The sequence below is a fragment of the Oncorhynchus kisutch genome, linkage group LG16, assembly GCF_002021735.2.
Source record: "Oncorhynchus kisutch isolate 150728-3 linkage group LG16, Okis_V2, whole genome shotgun sequence".
NCBI lineage: Eukaryota > Metazoa > Chordata > Actinopteri > Salmoniformes > Salmonidae > Oncorhynchus > Oncorhynchus kisutch.
In genome coordinates, this window is record NC_034189.2 from 24,800,286 (window position 1) to 24,818,073 (window position 17,788).

Here is a 17,788-nt window from a genome sequence, read left to right on the forward strand (position 1 = left end):
GGGGAAATGGCACCCAGCAGGAGGGAATGAGTTGGCTGTGTTCCGATATCCACACTGGCATACTACTTAGAATGAAACTAAGTAGTAGACACATTGGGCAAGACGTAGTATGGACATGGGAACCTAGACACGGTGAGAAGAGATTGAGGCTTTACTCACCTGGAGGAGGGGCGTCCGTCGGGTGAGCTGGAGAGGGAGCGCCTCCGGTGGTGGGAGGAGGAACTGCGGGACCGGGAGCGAGAACGGGAGGAGGGGGAGCCCGAACGGGGCCAGACAAAGTGTCTGGGGGAGAGGAGGAGGGAGGAGAGGGGTGAGACGGAGCCCCGTGAGGGGGAGCAGCTGGACGGCGAGCAGGACGGCGAGCAGGACTCGAAAAGCATTTCCAGGGGGGTGCCCTCCCAGGGGTAGAGGTAGCGCCCCTCCACGCCACGGTCCTGGAGCTCAAGTTCCTCGTGGAAGGGCGGGAGACCCGGGTGCAGGTACCCAGTAGAACCAGAACCAGGGAGCTTGCAGTAGTACTCGTCCCCAGCAGGGTTCTCCTCGGACGCCTGCGGGGCGACAACCTTCTCCCCTCCTCCCTGCCCCCCCTCCTCCACCACCAACTCCCCCCCCTTCTCACCCTGGCTGTAAATGGCTTGCTGGGGGCGGCCAAAGTGCTTGTTGAGCTCCGCCCGGATCTCCTGGTCTCGCAGGGGCTGCTTCCTGCTGGTGGAATGCTGGTCCCCATCTAGGGTCTGTGGTGGGGGTGCTCTTGTCTGGGTGGTGGGGGTCCGGTCCTGTCCCCGAGCGCCCTGCCCCCGAGCCTCCGTAGCCACAGGGTAAGAGCTCTGCTGCAGCTGCTTGGCCAAAGAGGATGAAGATGTAGGAGAAGATGTAGAAGAGGAGGAGGAAGAAGAAAAGGAGGAGGGTGGCATGGATGAGTCCTTACATTTCACATGCCTGTCCTCTGCCATGACCGGATTGGGCATCAGAGGGGTTGTCGTAGTAGTCGTCATGGTAACAGTAGCATAAGCTGCGTTAGCCGCATTAGCGTCAGCGTCCCGTTTTGTGCTGGCCGCCGGCGACTGACAATAGTCGTGGTCGCTGAAGCCGCGGGGCTCCTCCTGGCAACCCCCTGTCGTTGCGGTGACCACCGAGTTGGGGAGGGCAGTGGACGCTTTGCTCAGCTGGGCATACAGTTCAGTCTGCTCGGGGCCCTTCCTAGAGGGACCCCCACCTAGGGTCGGGGTTAGGGCTGGGGGGCCGCAGGGGCCTGCCTCGCTCAGCCGAACCCTCTTGCACGCCAGGGCAGACGAGGAGCATGAAGACAACTTGGTTTTGAGTGATGCTTTGAAAGGGTTCTCTTGACTGGCTTTGTGGGGGGGCGTGGTAGGTGGTGTCAGACCTGGAGAGAGAGAGAGGGAGAGACAGAGAGAGGAAGAGCGAGAGGAAGGAGCGAGAAAGAGAAAGGGTTGATAAGAGAATGGAATTATAATGCATTCTACCTCTCCACCTACCCCCCCTCCTCCATTTCCACTCCCCACAACCTGTTTATAGACAGTGGGATAAACACAGGGGCTTGATTAAAATATTCACTTTCATTCCCGCTCCTAATCCTGATCCGTATTTTATTGCAATCTTGACAGATTCATGTAATGCTCTGTGTAACTTAATATGGTGGAGCTGCTACATGGCTCGGTTACCTCCACCATCTCTCCCTCCCTCCCTGACCTTGGACAATCCCTTGTTCAGGAAGAAGAGAAAGCCACACCTCCGCAGCAGACAACTAGAACACATCATCCTTCGAAAATATATAGCATCTCGACTTGAACCCTCGAATGTAGCCTAAAAATAGCAAAGACCTTTGGCTTCAGTTTTGAAAATCTATCACAAGTCTCCTATAGCTCAGGCTTCCTCTTTCTACTGCCAGTCAAGGTAGCGAGATATGTCAGTATTCGGAGGTACATGTTGCTATGGCGTGCCACTGTGCTGTCATACGATAGTGTCGGCTTGGCGCGAGGGAGATGTCTGACTGGTAATGGAGGCTCACTGTCTGCCGGGGTAATGGGTTGTCATTCTTCTCAGATCCCGCCTGCCTCTCCGTGACTCGTGCCAAACCTGACCCCTCCTGACAGATTTACAGGCCGACAGATGGCAGTTATATGGGACTTCCTGAGATGGGTCTGCTTTATGGCACTGTTAATGCACACACACAAACAACCAGCGCTAGGTAGGCAGTCCCTTTCCCTCTCTCTTTTCTCTTCCCTTCCTTTCTCCCTGCCGGTCGTCCTCTCTGGATCAATCTCTCTGTCTCTCTCTGTCTCTCATCATCTCTCTTTCTCTCACCGCCTGTCTTGCTCTTCCAGACTAATACACAGACAGACAGCCACACATGCACGTTCACACGGACACAGGCACACAATAACCTCTCTGGAATGTACATTAGGCACTTTGAACACCTACGCTCCTTGATCTTTGCACATATTCATGAACACACCATTACTCTCCGTCGCAGTGATTTGGACCAAGTGACAGCTATTAGTTTCAAATCCAGTGTAAAGAGTATTTGATGGGACGGCTCGGAGTCAGAAAAGAGAGAGCGGGAGAAAGACACAAAGAGAGAGCAAGAATGAGAGAGAGAAAGAGCGAGACTGATGCATAACAAGTTCAGTTTCGGGGCCATTTCCTGAGTTTGGGCCGTCTAATCCGACCAGCTTATCATCTAGAATTATTATCTGGATTTGACATTAAACCGAACCGCAAACCGCCGTCCCACTTTAACAGTCAGACGTGCAACGCCGATAGACACACAGAGACTTGATGCAGCATTTCAGAGAGAGAACTGAGAAAGAGGGCTTATGTTTATCATTACGCCAAAAGAAATGAGCTATGAAAAGGGAAGGGTGGTGCCTGAGGAACTTCTGTTTCGCCAATGCGCACTAGGGTCATAAACCTGGAGCCATTAGCGCTGTGGAAAATAAATCAGATTTCGATAAATATGCGCCTCTCAGTCAAACCGGTTGGTGATGGATGCTCGGCAGACACAAACACTTAACATATAGCCATTTTTTGTTGTTGTCTCTTTCTTATTTTTTTCCCCCTAATCTGTTTCTGTCCGGACTGTAAATTGCGAAGAGACTTCCAACCGAATGACTCTGACTCGGGGCTTAAAGAGTTGATCCTGCGGTAAGCCATGCAAATAGCAACACATAGACCCAAACCCCAGTGTCATGAGATACTGTAATTAAAGACAACACAGTGCAGAGTAAATCTATTAGTGAGAGGAGATTAGTCCTTCCAGTCAAATCTGTGGGCTCGTTCGGAGTAGTGGGGTTGCCTCAGGTTTACCTCAGTGACAAAACAATAACAACCAAGGGCCTAGGCCATAGGAAAAAGATGCTAGAGTGTGCGGTTAGCGGTTTATAATCATACTATGACGACGACTCAGGCTTCTCCTTGTATTATTACTAGTACTACTTACTACTAGCACTACTACGCCTACTACTATCATCACTACTGATAATAAAGAAAACATTTTTCACCCCATGTCATGGAAAAGTTTCCAGCTGAAATGTTTATCTACTACTGGCCTACTATTACAACTCCTAATAAAGATACAAAAATGTCTCTCCTTGCCACGGAACATTCCCTGTCCTGAAGGTGGCCCCTCCCCCTTTGGCTTAGCTCCTTTTGGTTATCAATTAAAGAGGCATAATCTCCAGATCTACTCAAGCGGGGCCATTGAGCAGACATTAACTCAGGGGATCACAGAGATTTCAACCCCCCCCCCCCCCCCCCCCCCCCGTTTCTCCATATCCAGCGTTCCCTAGTCGCTTACCGCACGGGACTAGACTAATCCTAAAGCGGAAGGGGCTCAATATCCACGAGTTTTTCCCTTCTAATTGCTTTTCCCTAATATCTAATCCCAAATCTGCAAAGGGCAGTGGGGTCAGAGTTTGTCTTTATTAACTATGGCTGGAGCAGGAGCACAAGGACACGAGGAGAATGGGACAGGGTTTAGGTCTGCTGTCAGAGGCACACCCACACGCAGTAAAAATAAAGAAATATTAACAGTTTGATTGCTCCACAGCTCTTAATTCCCATTGGGTGTCCCCTCTGACCTCTGATGCTCATATACACACAGGGTTAAATGGCAAGTGGATCGAGGTCAATTGGAGGACCCCCCTTGGTGCATTGGTGTTCCACAAATGTACCCCCTCCCCAACACTTAAGGAGATGGCAGATAATTCCTATTGGTCCTCGTTCCGTGTCTGGTGTGTTTACATCGTGGGCCCTTTATTTTCCAATCTGGTAAATGAATACCAAAAGGCAATACATTGTGAAGAAGAAGAAAAGGGCATCCATTTTGTTTTTATTGACCTGGGATGATTAATCTCAGGAAAGGAGGGGGGGGGGGGGTACTGAAATAATTACCTGCATAATTCACATTCATACACAGAGAGAGACAGAGAGAGAGAGAGAGAGAGAGAGAGAGAGAGAGAGAGAGAGAGACAGGGAGAGAGAGAGAGAGAGAGAGAGAGAGAGAGAGAGAGAGAGAGAGAGAGAGAGAGAGAGAGAGAGAGAGAGAGAGAGAGAGACAGAGAGACAGAGAGACAGAGAGACAGAGAGACACAGAGAGACAGAGAGAGAGACACAGAGAGACAGAGAGAGACAGAGAGAGACAGAGAGAGACAGGGAGAGAGACAGGGAGAGAGACAGGGAGAGAGACAGGGAGAGAGAGAGAGAGACAGAGGGAGACAGAGGGAGAGAGAAGAACTGCTGAAGCCTGGTGTTTTAGCTTTGGCTGACATTCTCTTCGTCTGGCTTTTAATTACCTTTTGTCTGTAGCTTCTCACCGACACACTTAATGAATAAGTATAGAATACACAGGGATAATGACAATAATACTACTAAAAATCACCCCGCGTTGACCCCGTTTGGATAATGTCATCCTTCCCATAAATACCAAGCCTTAACATTGGACATTACCTTCCCATGTCTCTAATCAAATTACCAGACTGTCTGACGTTAAAAAAAAGAGACACAGATAATATCGGTCGAAACTGAATTACGTGGCAAAACCAATTAAAATAATAATAATGACATCAATTGTCTGTGATGTATTGGTGAGCATCACAGTCAAAGAGCATTAAGATCGAAACGAGAGAGAGAGAGAGAGAGAGAGGAGAGGCAGTATATTAACTCTTCACAGAGAGAAGAAGGGGGATCTGCCTAATAAACCCAAAGGAGATTGGAAAGCTTAATCAATAGTGAGGCATATAAAAAATGTCACCGTGTGTCCTAGTCCTTCACCTTGAACTCTAAACTATTATGAAACTATCAAGATGGTGTGAAAAGCCTTGAGGCATTGACTGCAATTTAACCCCTAACTGGCTTAGTGAGAGAACTGGGGTTTTCCATTATACCACTACAAAGCAGGGCGAGCTTCTCTGTCATTTTTGTGAATATTTGCATCAATCCCCACTCCTTCATATATGGAAGATCTTCATTCATACATTTCCTGAAAACACATGAGATGCTTACCTGGGGTTCCAGAGATCTCCACACTCAATGTGCGTTCAATGGATTTGCTCTCAAACGGTGATCCCTTGTGGTCACTGAGAGACAAACGAGATTGAACACACCATTTTACACCACACAGGAAAACGTGACTTTAATAAAAGGGCTTTGTGATCTTAGAAATGGAAATGAGAGTTAACAAAATGCCTCATTCTTGGTGCTAATTCTTTGTCTTTGTTCTTTTTTTGTTGTTTTCTGGTCTATGTAGAATGTTGAAAAACTCTTGCACTTACTTTGGAGACTCTGGGGTCAAAGGAAGTGGCAAGGTGGTTGGTTTGGCTGCAGAACACAAAGGAGCATGGGTAATTATTTAACTAGATTAGATAACAAGTTGAGGCAGAAGAGATCAGGTCCAAATCTGCAAATTGATCTCAGATTCGGGCATTATGTTACAAAACCCAACCTAGTACGATTAGAAATATGCTCTCTTGCTCTTGGTTTAGAAGAGCAAATAACCAATCGGCTTTCTCTATTGACCCTGTCCATTTTTTTGGTTGACTGTGCACTCTGTGAGGCAGGATGAAGTGATGGCATTGGCACATGTGTTCAGAGTACACCGTTCGACCCAGATATCCCATTCAATACAAAAAAATCTAAACTACGAAAAACGAAATAGAAAACGGCACAAACACATGGCAATGGGAGGTGGTGATCCCCCCCCCCCCCTCCCCCCATGAAGTAATTGTCGCATGCATTTGGAACCGAAAGCAGAGGAAGAAAGGAGAGTCGAAGAAGCTTGTGCAGTTGCCTGAGGCTCTGGCTGTCTCCAACTGCAGCTAAAGATTGAAGCTCAGTTAGACATTAGAGCAGTACTCTGCCGAGACTAGCTAGGTAGACATTCAGAACACTCAGCTTGATCCAGCCAGATAGTGGTTGATTTAACAGATGCCATAAATGTATCAACACGTAACAGGCTACTACCCCTCTCCCACCTCCCCTTATGTCAATCTTGAGACAATGGTCTGTACCAATTCGAAAGAATGCCTTTTGGAATAGATGGTACATCTAGAAATGTATTTGCTGTTCTCGGAGTGATAGCTAGCGTCAAATTAGCATAGGGGTTAGTGTGTAGTCAAACTGGAAAGTGGTTAGAGCAGGAGAGGGAGAAAAGAGAGAGGGCGGGGATGCAGCGATGATTACCTAACAACAGGAGGCCCTGGTCATCGGGGTGCCTGCAGACTGCCTGCATGTGTAGGTGCTGCTGCCCTTGTGTGACGGAGGGAGTGGGGTCTGGAATTCTAGAATCTGGGAAGAGTGGGCATGGCAGGCCCAGTGAGAGCGCCATGGGGCTGCCCATGGCATCATCATCGCGGACCTCCTCACCGAAACAGCCAGCCTGCTCCACCAGGCCAACCTCCGGCCAACCCAAGCCCAGCTCCAGCCCCAAATCTAGCCCCTGGTCTGATTGGCTAACCCAGCTGCCTAGGCCTAAGCTCTCGGCCAACAGGGGGTCCGAATCAGGCTCCTTGGCCTGTCTGAGACCCCAGCTGCCGGGATTGATATTGACAGTGCCTCTGTACTTCTCCTCCACCTCAATAGCCTGGCTGGGACACTGATCCCTCTCCAGAACTCCAGAGCTCATTCTTGATGAACTGCTCTTGCGGGGCTGAGGGGTAGTAGCGGGCAGGAGCAAGTGGGCCCGATAGCTGGCGGGCCTCTGCTTGGAGGTCAGCAACTGGCTAAGCAACGGATGCCCCGGCTCCTCCTCTCTTTTCTTTATGGTCACTGTGATGTGCCTACGCGCTGCCGCACCACGGCCATGCCCGCCCCAGCACTCGCTAGCCTGAGTGGCAGTGCCCACCTCAGGGCAACGCCCACAGCTGCCTGTCTGACCCGTCTCTCTAGGAAGGAGAGAATAAGAATGCATGTACCTAATGAACCTAGCGGCTGCCAGGCGCCCCGCGTCCACCGCAGGCTGCGGACCTGGCGGCCTTCCTTCTTCACTGGACGGCCTGCGCTCCAGTTTGGGGCGGGCATGGCCACTGCCGTTCCTACGTGTTGGGGGGACAGGAGCGGGTGCCGCCGCGGGTTCGGACTGTCCCTCAGTGCCACCAGCCCCATGAGCGCAACGACGCCACTTCCCAGCCCCCACACCAGCCACACTACACTCGCCAGCAGCCCGGCTCTCACCTCGCTGGTGATGCTGCTGCTGCTGCTGTTGCGACACGACGGACGACGAGGACGACTTCTTCTTGGAGGCGATAGAGGAGGAGGAGGAGAGGGAGGAGAAGGAGGAGGTGGAGGAGGAGGACGGCGACGAGGAGGTGGAGGAGGAGGCGCCCAGCAGGCCGCCCTTGTCTTTGCCACCACCCCCCCAGGCGCTCTTGGCGTCGCTGGCTTTGGTCTGGAGGAGGATGTCGTCGGTGGCAGTCAGGTACTTGAGCAGCTCGGTGCACGGGCGCCTCACTAGACGGCTCTGCTGCGGACAGCCCCCCCTCGGCTTGCTGTTCCAGGAGATCTCCGTCTGCAGGGGGAGGTAGAACGAAAGAAAGAAAAGAGTTAAAAGAGAATAAGGAAGAGAGAGTGAGGCTCAGCACAACGGGTCGGCCCAACTGTTTGGGAGGCGGTGGTGGGAGCGCCGCCCGCCCATCATCTTAATTGCGTGGCCCCCGAGCGGCACCGCAGCAGCTCTGTGCGCTCATCCCCTGTCCTGGGGGAGCCCTCATAGCTCCATGCTCCAGAAGTGGGTGAGTCAAAGGAACGGTTTAAAAATAGACTTTCAGGGATGTGTTAGCTCTGTGTGTGCACAACACAACGGCTCCCATATGCGCTGTTTACTAGACAACAACGCTACCAATGCATTCCAAATTATTTTTTTAGAAAGCGCACCTTTTTCAGTAGTTTCTCCGAACAAGCGGGAGTAAACGAATGTATTATTTATGTGCTATCGTACTAAATAAAAATCTAATCTTCAAGAGCATTCATCATGTTCCAACGAAATGCGGCAAACAGCAAAATACTGGAATCACCGACTTCACTTAATTTGTATTCCTGTGCCCATTATACACCCACTAAAATAATACATTCATCTAAATGGAACACCCATTCCCTCTACGGGGGGGGGGGGTTAAATAAGACAACAGTCCCGATGCCTCGCCTGGAAAGCTGAACAGGCAATCAGCCTGTTTTTATTAGGAGACTGCAGTGGAGCAGAAGTTTAACACATTCCAAGGCCGGCAATGAAAAGAAATCTGAGAGCAGGGATGATAAACAAACATGGAGGGGCCCTCGGAAGCGATGCCTTTGAAGTGAGCGAACGGTGCAACTGGGTAGCTACCTTGACAACAGCAGGTGTTGGTCTGATCCGGTGGTTGCTGGCTGCATGGTTTTGTGCCTTGTCGCCTATGTATTGATTATAGCTGAGCTGGGAGTTTGCGGGTGCCAGAAGGAGCTTCTTCAGCTGAAAAAACCCCACACAGAACAGAGAAGAAAGGGGGGGGGGGGGGGGGGAAGAGAGAAGAGAAAAAAAGGGGTGAGTAGAGATTACGCAAACTGCCGTTGCCTCTGAAATTTCAACATTTCACTCAAATAAACGATCGGAGATAGTCAACGCTTTTGTAAATGTGTGACTGAGGATGTTCGATTTATCTTGGTGTAGTTGTAACAACAACACAGAAGCCCTCATGAAGACAAAGCTCATTACTATCTATCAAGCAGGTCTTCTTTCTGTTTATTTACAGTGTTAAGAGGACAAGTCAATAAGAAACTATATTGCCGTGGAAGGTGTTTTGGGGTACACAACGGCCGTGCTTTACTAGTGTGGATAGGTTGGTCAAGCAGAGCCAGCGTAAAATACAACGGACTATAACTGAACAAAATAAACAATATTCCAGGTCAAACCCCTTCAGGAAAGGCCAAATCAAAGGGGTTATTGTAGTCATGTTTTGTGTTTCGCAACAAATACACCAGTATGACCAACCTTCATCAGGAAACCAATGATGGTTCTGGGATTAGTATGGCCCACTGACATTAGATAAGATGGATTTCCTTTCCTCATTACATCCCTAGCTTGATTTTCAGGCCTGTGGCATAGTGTCACCCATTCCAGACCCACCACTGTGCATGTATCATTACATTGGCGCAGCTAGTACGCTACAATGTAATTAGTACCTCACAGCTAACACTGATCAATTCGATTTGCTCTTTCATCCATGCATCTGAATCATGGCTCATCTCAGCCCACAGACAGACATGCACAAGGGGGGGGGGGGGGGGCATGTGGGTTGGCGGCTGGGCTGCCAAAGCTGAAGGCCTGCAAGGCACACAGCCATTTTTGGTCACCGGCTGGCTTCGCTCATAGTGCCTTATCTGGTGTCGGCTGAGGCTCTGGCGAAGGGAGTGAAGGGAAGGGTGTGTGCTGGGGGATGAGGGAGGGGGCGGAACAGGGTCTTACCAAGGAGGGCTCCTCTGGTTCGGGGGTGCGCGGCGAACCGTCGGGGGTGCAGGGACAGCTCTGGTCGCTGGCATTGGTCACGTCCCCATCTGCCAGGGCCTCGAACGAAGGCAATCCGTCCTCGTCCACTGGGATGCTGTCCAGCGTTTCTGTAAGCACTGCCAGCAAGTTGGCCTCATTTTCCTCATCTATCTTCTTAGGAGGAGAAGAGAAGAGGGAAGAGGGATGGAGAGAGAAATAGGACATTTTAGTTTAGAGAACTTCCTTTACCAGCATGTGTATTTATTTGCAGAAGGGGTTGGGAGGGTGGGTGGTAACATGCTTATGTTGTTAATAGAGTAGGCCAGTTTTGCAGCAGAACGGCTTTGTTCTGGAGTCCTATTCTTTTTAAAAACACAATTCTCTCTCTGCGCACATGAGTCAGGCCTGTCACTCATATTTTAAGCATGCAGCTTACAGCACCAAAATAATATCTCCCCCCCCCCCCAAAAAAATCCATTAACAAGGGTGACACGCGGGCAAAATATCTAGGGGGGAGCAGATAGGGAAGGAGGGATGTTGAGTTGCCGGAAAGGGAGCGATAGGCTTGTCAAAAATATGTTTTCGAACAATCCTCTGATAAGGCGAATTACTGCCTGTTAATGCTAAATTAATGTGGTTTTTTTAAGCGGCAGGAAAAGACAACTGACGTCCGTCGAGGAGCATGTGTGAGGGGAAAGTTGCAGTCGACATTTCTAAATAAAGTCCTGTTCTCGCCTCTTGTTCCCCTTTGAAGTTGGATGTTGTGAGTTAGCTGCAGCTGTTTCCACAGTTAAAGGGGTGAAGAGAGAGAGCGAAAGAGACGGAGAGATGTGAGCTGCCTAGCATCGACAGGGGAGGTGTGTGAGAGAGAGGGGTATGGAGGAGGGAGGGGGGAGACAACAGGCACTGGAAGTTCCAGGACAAAACCCAGGGGAACCGAAAAGACAGGAAAAGATAAACAGCAATCGCCCCGGGATGCTCCACGGCGAGCCCAATAAGAATAAGAACAAATCCCTTTATGCCACACAGCAGGATTAGCATCTCTCGCCGATAGCGTGCGGCGATCATCCCGCCGAGGGGGAACCATCCCTTCAGATAGCGCCACTTGCCTACTCTGGCTTGGCTCTCTCGTGCACACAATTACCCCAGGCCGCTTGCTCCCATTCAACCCCTCTGAGTTTCCCACGATTACACACCACCGTGGATAGCTCTTCACAGGAGAAGCTTTAGAGCTTCCGAGATAGCGGCCATTTAATGTTTTTTATCTCCTCCATTTTTTGGGGAAGATGGCACAGATAGCCTAAGCATTTGCGTTAGCTAGCTGACAGTGAGGAGAATGTGAATCCAATGCCCATTCAGACAACATTCACCCTCTAACAACATGTGCTCTCAGTCATTATTAGAACATTATAAAAAGGGCCATAATTTCCCAGAGATAACAAAACGGTGACTGGGGCCACGCCAGCACTGGCAGTAAACGGTTAGCAGGAAATTGCTCCCGAAGTGGTACCATGCTGTTTAATTACTTGCAAAAGAGCTTCAATTCAGCGTGCCGGAACCTATGTTGCCGTTCCCAGTTTTCCAACATCCCACTTTATTAGCCGTGCACTAAGCGGGTGGGTAATAACAGTTGATACAGCCAGATCCTTTTCTCAGAACCTAACATGCGCTCCTCAGCTAGAAAATTGTAACTGGGATCATTTCAGATTATCTCAAATGAGGCTTTAATGGAGTACCATCTGTTTGGATTCAACATAAACAACTTTTCACTGAAGGCTTGGGTGGCGTTTTCTTAACCTCCTTTCCAGTTTTGTCTTGCCCAGTATGCATGTGCTCTGCACGTGAAATCAAGACCACTGTCTGACCGAGTGCCCGTAGAAGTTCAAAAGGCCACCGAGCCTCGTCGGAAGGGAGGGGTCTCAGGATTTTTTTTACAAGGCTCTGGTCAAGTTTCACTCGAGGTACGTGACCACTACAATCCGGTTTGAAAAAGTCTTGCTAGACTTGAGAGGTAGGCCATGTTCCTCAAGATAACCCCCTGGGGGACTGTAATGCTGTGAAAGGGACACTTGTAAAAGCTCAAGTCGTGACGGTCATGCTACAGGCCTTGCTAAAGCTCCAGCTGGTAAGAGTCCCAGGCCAGTCAGGGGATTTTCAGGGGCTTGGGGAAAAAGAGGAGACCTGAGAAAGTGGTTCTCCTCTTGAGAGCCCCTGTCCAGCAAAGCCCAGCTTTGCCATGCCAGCTTAGGACCCTCCTCTTGTTGCTTTACTGGACCAAAGTCAATCCACTAACCCCTTGACTCTTCACCAGCCAAAAGAACCCTCCTGGGGGAAATCTTTCACTTGGACCGATTGGGTTGAGATATTCAACCATCGGGGCTAACCTGGCGTCCTCTTTTATCGATTACCACAGCGGCTGTTGAGAGAATGAAATAGGGTTGGCAGAAGAAAAGAAAAAGGAATGGCCTCAGTGGGAGCACCATCTCTCCCATCCTGGTTAATGGACCTCACTGAATTAAAGAGATCTTAACCATCCAAGGCTAATTGTGGGATCACAATATATTAACCCGCTTCAATTCTAAAGGGTGCCATTCATGGCTGTTTTACTCCAAGCGCTTCAATTAGCCATAAAGCATGCTGGCAAGCGCCGGTAGGACTGTTCCATCTCTCTCCCACCTCCTCCCCCCTCAGAAAAAAAGCAGCACACCAGTCCTTCATTATCAGGCGAGGTTCTTTGTTATCAGACAGGCTGTCTTTGAAATCGTCCTTGCTTTAAGTCTTTTATTGAGTTCCGCTGAGCCATTGTGTTCCAGAGGTATTATTCGTGCCACTGATAACGGGGTGTGCATGTTTAAAAAAATAAATAAACACTTTTGAACTCTGAGTTAAATAGCCAAATTAAATGGACTAATTGCTTCTTGAAGATTTGAAGCCTCCGAGCAATGCGCCAGGGATCAAACTTCAAGTAGGCATTTGGCAATGCATCTTTCCATCTTTGAAGGAGGGGAATCAAAATTATCCACTGTAAAAGTTTACGCAATTGCAAACCTGATCATTCAATAAGACAGAGATTAATTTTATACACACTGCTGTTATCTTAAAATGAAAGAGACTGTTACAACAACCACTCAGGGAGAAGAAAATCCTCTCATTCTAAATGGGTCATCTGTTATTGAAAGTACTGTTTATAAAGGGGAGACTGCAAATAAGGGGAGAAAAAAAAGATAAAAAAATCAGTCTACACAGACAGAAAACATTTCTTAATAAATTGGCCTGCGAATTGCTCGGGGTTAAATCTGCGCCTTGACAATTTAATTGTGCTGCTTCGTCTAGATATTTCTCTCTCTCTCTGCCCCCTCATAAACTCAAAGGCGTTCTCTCGGACGAGGTTAAACGAGGAGCCAGACCTAATCAAAGCACAATCAAAAACGGAGGGGAAACCAGGCTAGGAGTGGAGAGGAGGAGAGGTGAGCTGCTTCAACGTCACAACTCCACCAAGAAAGCAGCGTTAGATTTGATGAACAAATAATGTCATTCTGTATTATTGCCCCAGATTTCAGAGGAAATAAATCCAAGTCAGAAGCCACTAAGGCGTTAGTCGAGCTGACAAGTCAGCTGGTCACACAGGCGCAACATATGGCAGGAGAGGGGGAGGGAAAGGGGCAATTTTATGCTTGGTCCGGCAATGCGGTGCGGAGGCTCCGTACGGAGAGTATGACACAATTGCGGAGGATTGCGGAGGCCAAATCAAGCTATGTACGGTGATGCCATGGACCTCCCAAATGTTGTAACAACGCGGAGGGCTCTGTATAGCTCTGCATTTACATGATTGGTTGATGGTAGGTGGGGGCAGTAGGACCTTTATAAACACAAACTCACTTCCTTGACAACTTCCATGACAATAAACATGGAAAACCTTGGCAAAAGGCTATAAGAACAAGTTTGCAAACGTAAACATCTTCATGATACCGTGTGTAGGGATTTCAAAGACACAAAAAGAGAGATCGGGGAGGTAGTGGCGATGGAAGAGGACGCTTGCCACAAGAAGTGGAGGCAGTTGCAGGACAAGTTCGTAAAACAAAAAAATGTAAATGTTTGAAGTGGAGATGCAGGTGAGAAAGCGGTGCCATTTGACTTCATGCTGTCTTGGCTGAGCTCCTATGTCAAGCACCGGGATACCGACTCCAATATCTCAGAAGAGGTAAGGTCTTGTCTTTTAATTTAGCCGGCTGCTTGTAATTAGCTGGCTGGCTATAGAGATTAGCCCTGAATCAGTGCGACCGGTGCATTTTAAGTGGTGCAGACCAATTCATTGGATGCCACACTCTGCTCTGCAGAGTCCGCATCGCCGTAAATGCTGTACGGCCACTGCAGACGTCGGTTGGACCATGAATCGGCTTTAAGGTGCAGCACGATGCACTGGAGAGACAAATCGTGCAGCCAACAGAGACGGCCAGTCATTTAGCACAGGGAGAGAGAAGGTGATCGTAACCTATAGGAACGACACAATACATAAGTGCTGTATAGATCTTTATTGTGTATGTGTGTGTCTGTGTATGTGTGTGTGTGTGTGTGTGTGTGTGTCAGGCTGCACTGTCTTTCTCAGTGTTACGAGTCATAAAACAAAATATTAAAACTGTCAAATTTGTCAAGGCCATGATTGGCCCGGTAACAGATGTCAGCGCTGAAGGCCAGTCTCGTTTTACCGTCTGGCTACTGGAGTCAACGGTGCATCAGATTATTCAAAGTCCATTTCCCAAGCAAACGATCCCAAGCAAGAGACCGGGGTCTGCTTGCTTTGGACACAAGGCTCACCAGGTGGCATCGGTCAACACCTGAAAATGTTTATGAGCCAAGAGACACGCAAAAAACACACACACATAGGAAAATAAAACACACGTATACAGCCCATTTACCCAACAATAAAAGTCTAATTCCTTGACCGTCTGGGTTTTACATACAGATAAGAGTGGTCAAAACTGTGGGTCATCCACTCAGCTCAAATCAGACCATTTCCCTCTCTGCTGAGCTAACACCATAAGAGGGCTCATATCCTAGCTTGCCTAACATCTTAGCAATGTACTACTAGGGTGCAGGATTATGACCATTGACCGTTTGATCCAAGCCAGAAATCTTGGTCCTACACACAGTTTCTCAGTGATATCAGGAGTGATGTCAAGGCAGGATATCACTGTCACGTGTCACTCCCATTGACAAACAGTATGACTTTTAAACAGTGGAAACTACACTCCGGCCTGTCGGTGGAGCCTTGGACTGTGTGAGGGAGAAGTGTATGCCCCGAGGCCAGCACTGATGATGTGTCTCCTGGGAGCTATTTCAACCGTTAGAGCGCTATGAGATGAGAATGGAGAGAGCGAGAGAGAGAGAGGGGGGGGGGGGGCGCAAGAGCAGAAGAAAATACTTATGACCGATTCTCTGTCAAAGACCGTCAAACCAGACACAACTCACTCTGATTCTGAGAGTAACCCAAACGTGTTTATAAGGAAACGTCTCTTTATTCTGGTTTGTAAAAGGTTGATGGACCAGTCTTTGACCGACAGCTCCGGCTGTCCCACCACAACTCTTGACCGAAACTCTGACACAAAACATGCCCAGGTCTCGAAAATCTGCTGACGCCATCCGTGTCCTACGGCAATTTTTAGACTTCAGCCTTACCGGTTGTACAGTACCCCTGGGTCAAAAGTCATGGGAGTCAGCAAAAGCTACACTACCACCACATCAACAGCAGCCATGAAACAAGCTAGAATCCTTGCTCAGGATTCTCTAAGCAGGTGTACACATAACAGAAACAGGCAGACATAGCAGCTCGCACAACGCCAACGGTGGATCTCTAAGGAGATCAGACTGTTGGACGCCAACAAATGAGGAGATGGACACCAACAAATGAAGAGAAGGCCAATGGTTGGTTCCATATGCCTCTAGCAAAGGGGGGGGGGGGGCAGAACACCTAAAGCAATCCTCCCCCAGGAGGTTTGGACTAGTCTGCCCACCTCCACTGCTGAAGACAACTGGAGCTCTCCAGTGACTAGACTTACTAGAGTCTGAGGAGTGGCTTAGTCACAAGCGTTACAGGCCCAGGAGAGCCGCCGGTCACCAGACAGCTGAAGCCAGACCATGAGGGGGGTTTATATTAACAGTGTGATTAGAGAATCCACATCTAAGGCCTAACCCAGAACTGCTGTTGTTTTTCGTCCCTCTCCTTCTAACAGATTGTCAGAGTGGTCAGAGCCTGTTTAATTCTTTATTTTTATTACTCCAACGTAATTACACACCATCAAAATGTTTGGATGCTCTTTCGTGTGGTGATTTGGGTTGGGGTTCTTCTGTATTATCCAGGTTGACACAAGAAATGGAGGTTCTTGCATTCCCACTTAGTTGAAATGGGACTTTGATTGCTTGTATCAAAAATCATTGCTTGCATCAAAAATCCCACTAGATACAGAGTAAGAGATGGGGAATATTTTCGATGCATTTTTCTAATGGCATGCAACTAGCCGTTTGCTTTAGTTGACAGCTATGAATCTGCAGTGCTAAGTATCCCTCGGTATGTGTCGGCGTGTAAACAATGGTGGTCAGTAGATGGACAGTGTGGGGGGGGGGGCTCTGAATTGCAAACCCTGTTAAATGGACATTGTCACATTTCCTCCACCAAAGAGCGCATCGGTTACCGTTACCGTTATCGTGCGTGTAGCAAAACAAAAACAATGTGTGGTGTTAGTTTGAGGCTGTGTTGTCACGACATTTTCACGGAGAGAGAACATCCAAAGCTTCTCCTTTTCTCACAGAACTGCCAAGGATAATATCCGCTGCCCCCCCCCCCTCTCCTGACCTTTCAGACCCTGCCAAGCTCATCAAGGGCTGCGGGCCTTTTCATTTGTCGCAGTAATATCTAAAGGAGGATCCATCCCATAGAAAGGCGAGAGCGAGGATGAGGGTGGACAGATACTGTATCACACAGTGGTGTTGTGTACCGGGAGGCTAACGGGAAACATTTTGTATGCAGGGAAGCACACTTCTGCGTCGATTGGGAGCGTGTGCGTGTGTGCATGCGGGTGTGCTTCTATGTAAGCACGCGTGTGTGTCTATGTGTGTGCGCGGTGTTGGGGAGGGTATGGACCCAATATCACAAATATATGGTAATTGAAACCACAGAAATCTTTTCGGAAAATATAGTCAATTTGATTCTGTGGCAAAAGGTCACCCTATTCAATTTACACTCTATGCCGAGTACAACAAGGAGAGCAGAAAACACCTCAAAGCAAATGATCCTATCAAGCCGAGAGACCTCGGCACTTACCTACTGCATAAAAGCTATTTGCTGATTACTAAATAAATGCATTATCTTTTACCTTGACTTCTGTGCATGTGTGTGTGTTCCTCCCCCCCCCCCCCCCCACAGTTGTATCTGGTCCGGGTGCTGCAGCAGGTAGGCCTTGTCCGTGCCTTGACTTTGTGAGCAGGTTATCAAGAGTCACGTTTCATCCACTTGGCTATCTGATGGCCTTTCTGGGGTGGCGACACACTCGCCAGCAGGTAAACATAAGAGGGCGCCCAAAACCCTTCAACGGTCTGAGTGGAACTATTGAGTAATACTACGTCTCTACAACTGTGGAGATACACATAGAGCAAACTAACGAGAGTAATTCGAAGTCCTCTGTATCAATACAGATGGGTGTTAGGAAAGATGTCATAGATGGGACTTAAATTCATTGAAATACCCTTTGTTGAAATACCTGTCAAGGAGTAGCCTTCGCTGTAATTTATATGAATGTGTTTATTGCATGTTTAATCTAG

The 17,788-nt window shown here is 48.7% G+C and overlaps 1 protein-coding gene across 5 annotated transcripts in view; it reads right to left on the reverse strand.

The window, feature by feature from the left end:
* The window catches only part of ppargc1a (peroxisome proliferator-activated receptor gamma, coactivator 1 alpha), a 44,724-nt gene that overhangs the window by 11,939 nt on the left and 14,997 nt on the right, over positions 1-17,788 (reverse strand). For 3 of the 5 annotated variants that reach the window (XM_031792072.1, XM_031792070.1, XM_020504244.2), the window contains exons 3-8: positions 9,953-10,147; positions 8,837-8,959; positions 7,690-8,023; positions 5,793-5,838; positions 5,524-5,597; positions 160-1,384 (exon numbers count right to left, since the gene is read on the reverse strand). In XM_031792072.1, the coding sequence (XP_031647932.1) occupies positions 160-1,384; positions 5,524-5,597; positions 5,793-5,838; positions 7,690-8,023; positions 8,837-8,959; positions 9,953-10,147 (1,997 nt within the window). The remainder of the gene's footprint in view (positions 1-159; positions 1,385-5,523; positions 5,598-5,792; positions 5,839-7,689; positions 8,024-8,836; positions 8,960-9,952; positions 10,148-17,788) is intronic. The other 2 variants (XM_031792073.1, XM_031792071.1) reach the window with 1 other exon arrangement.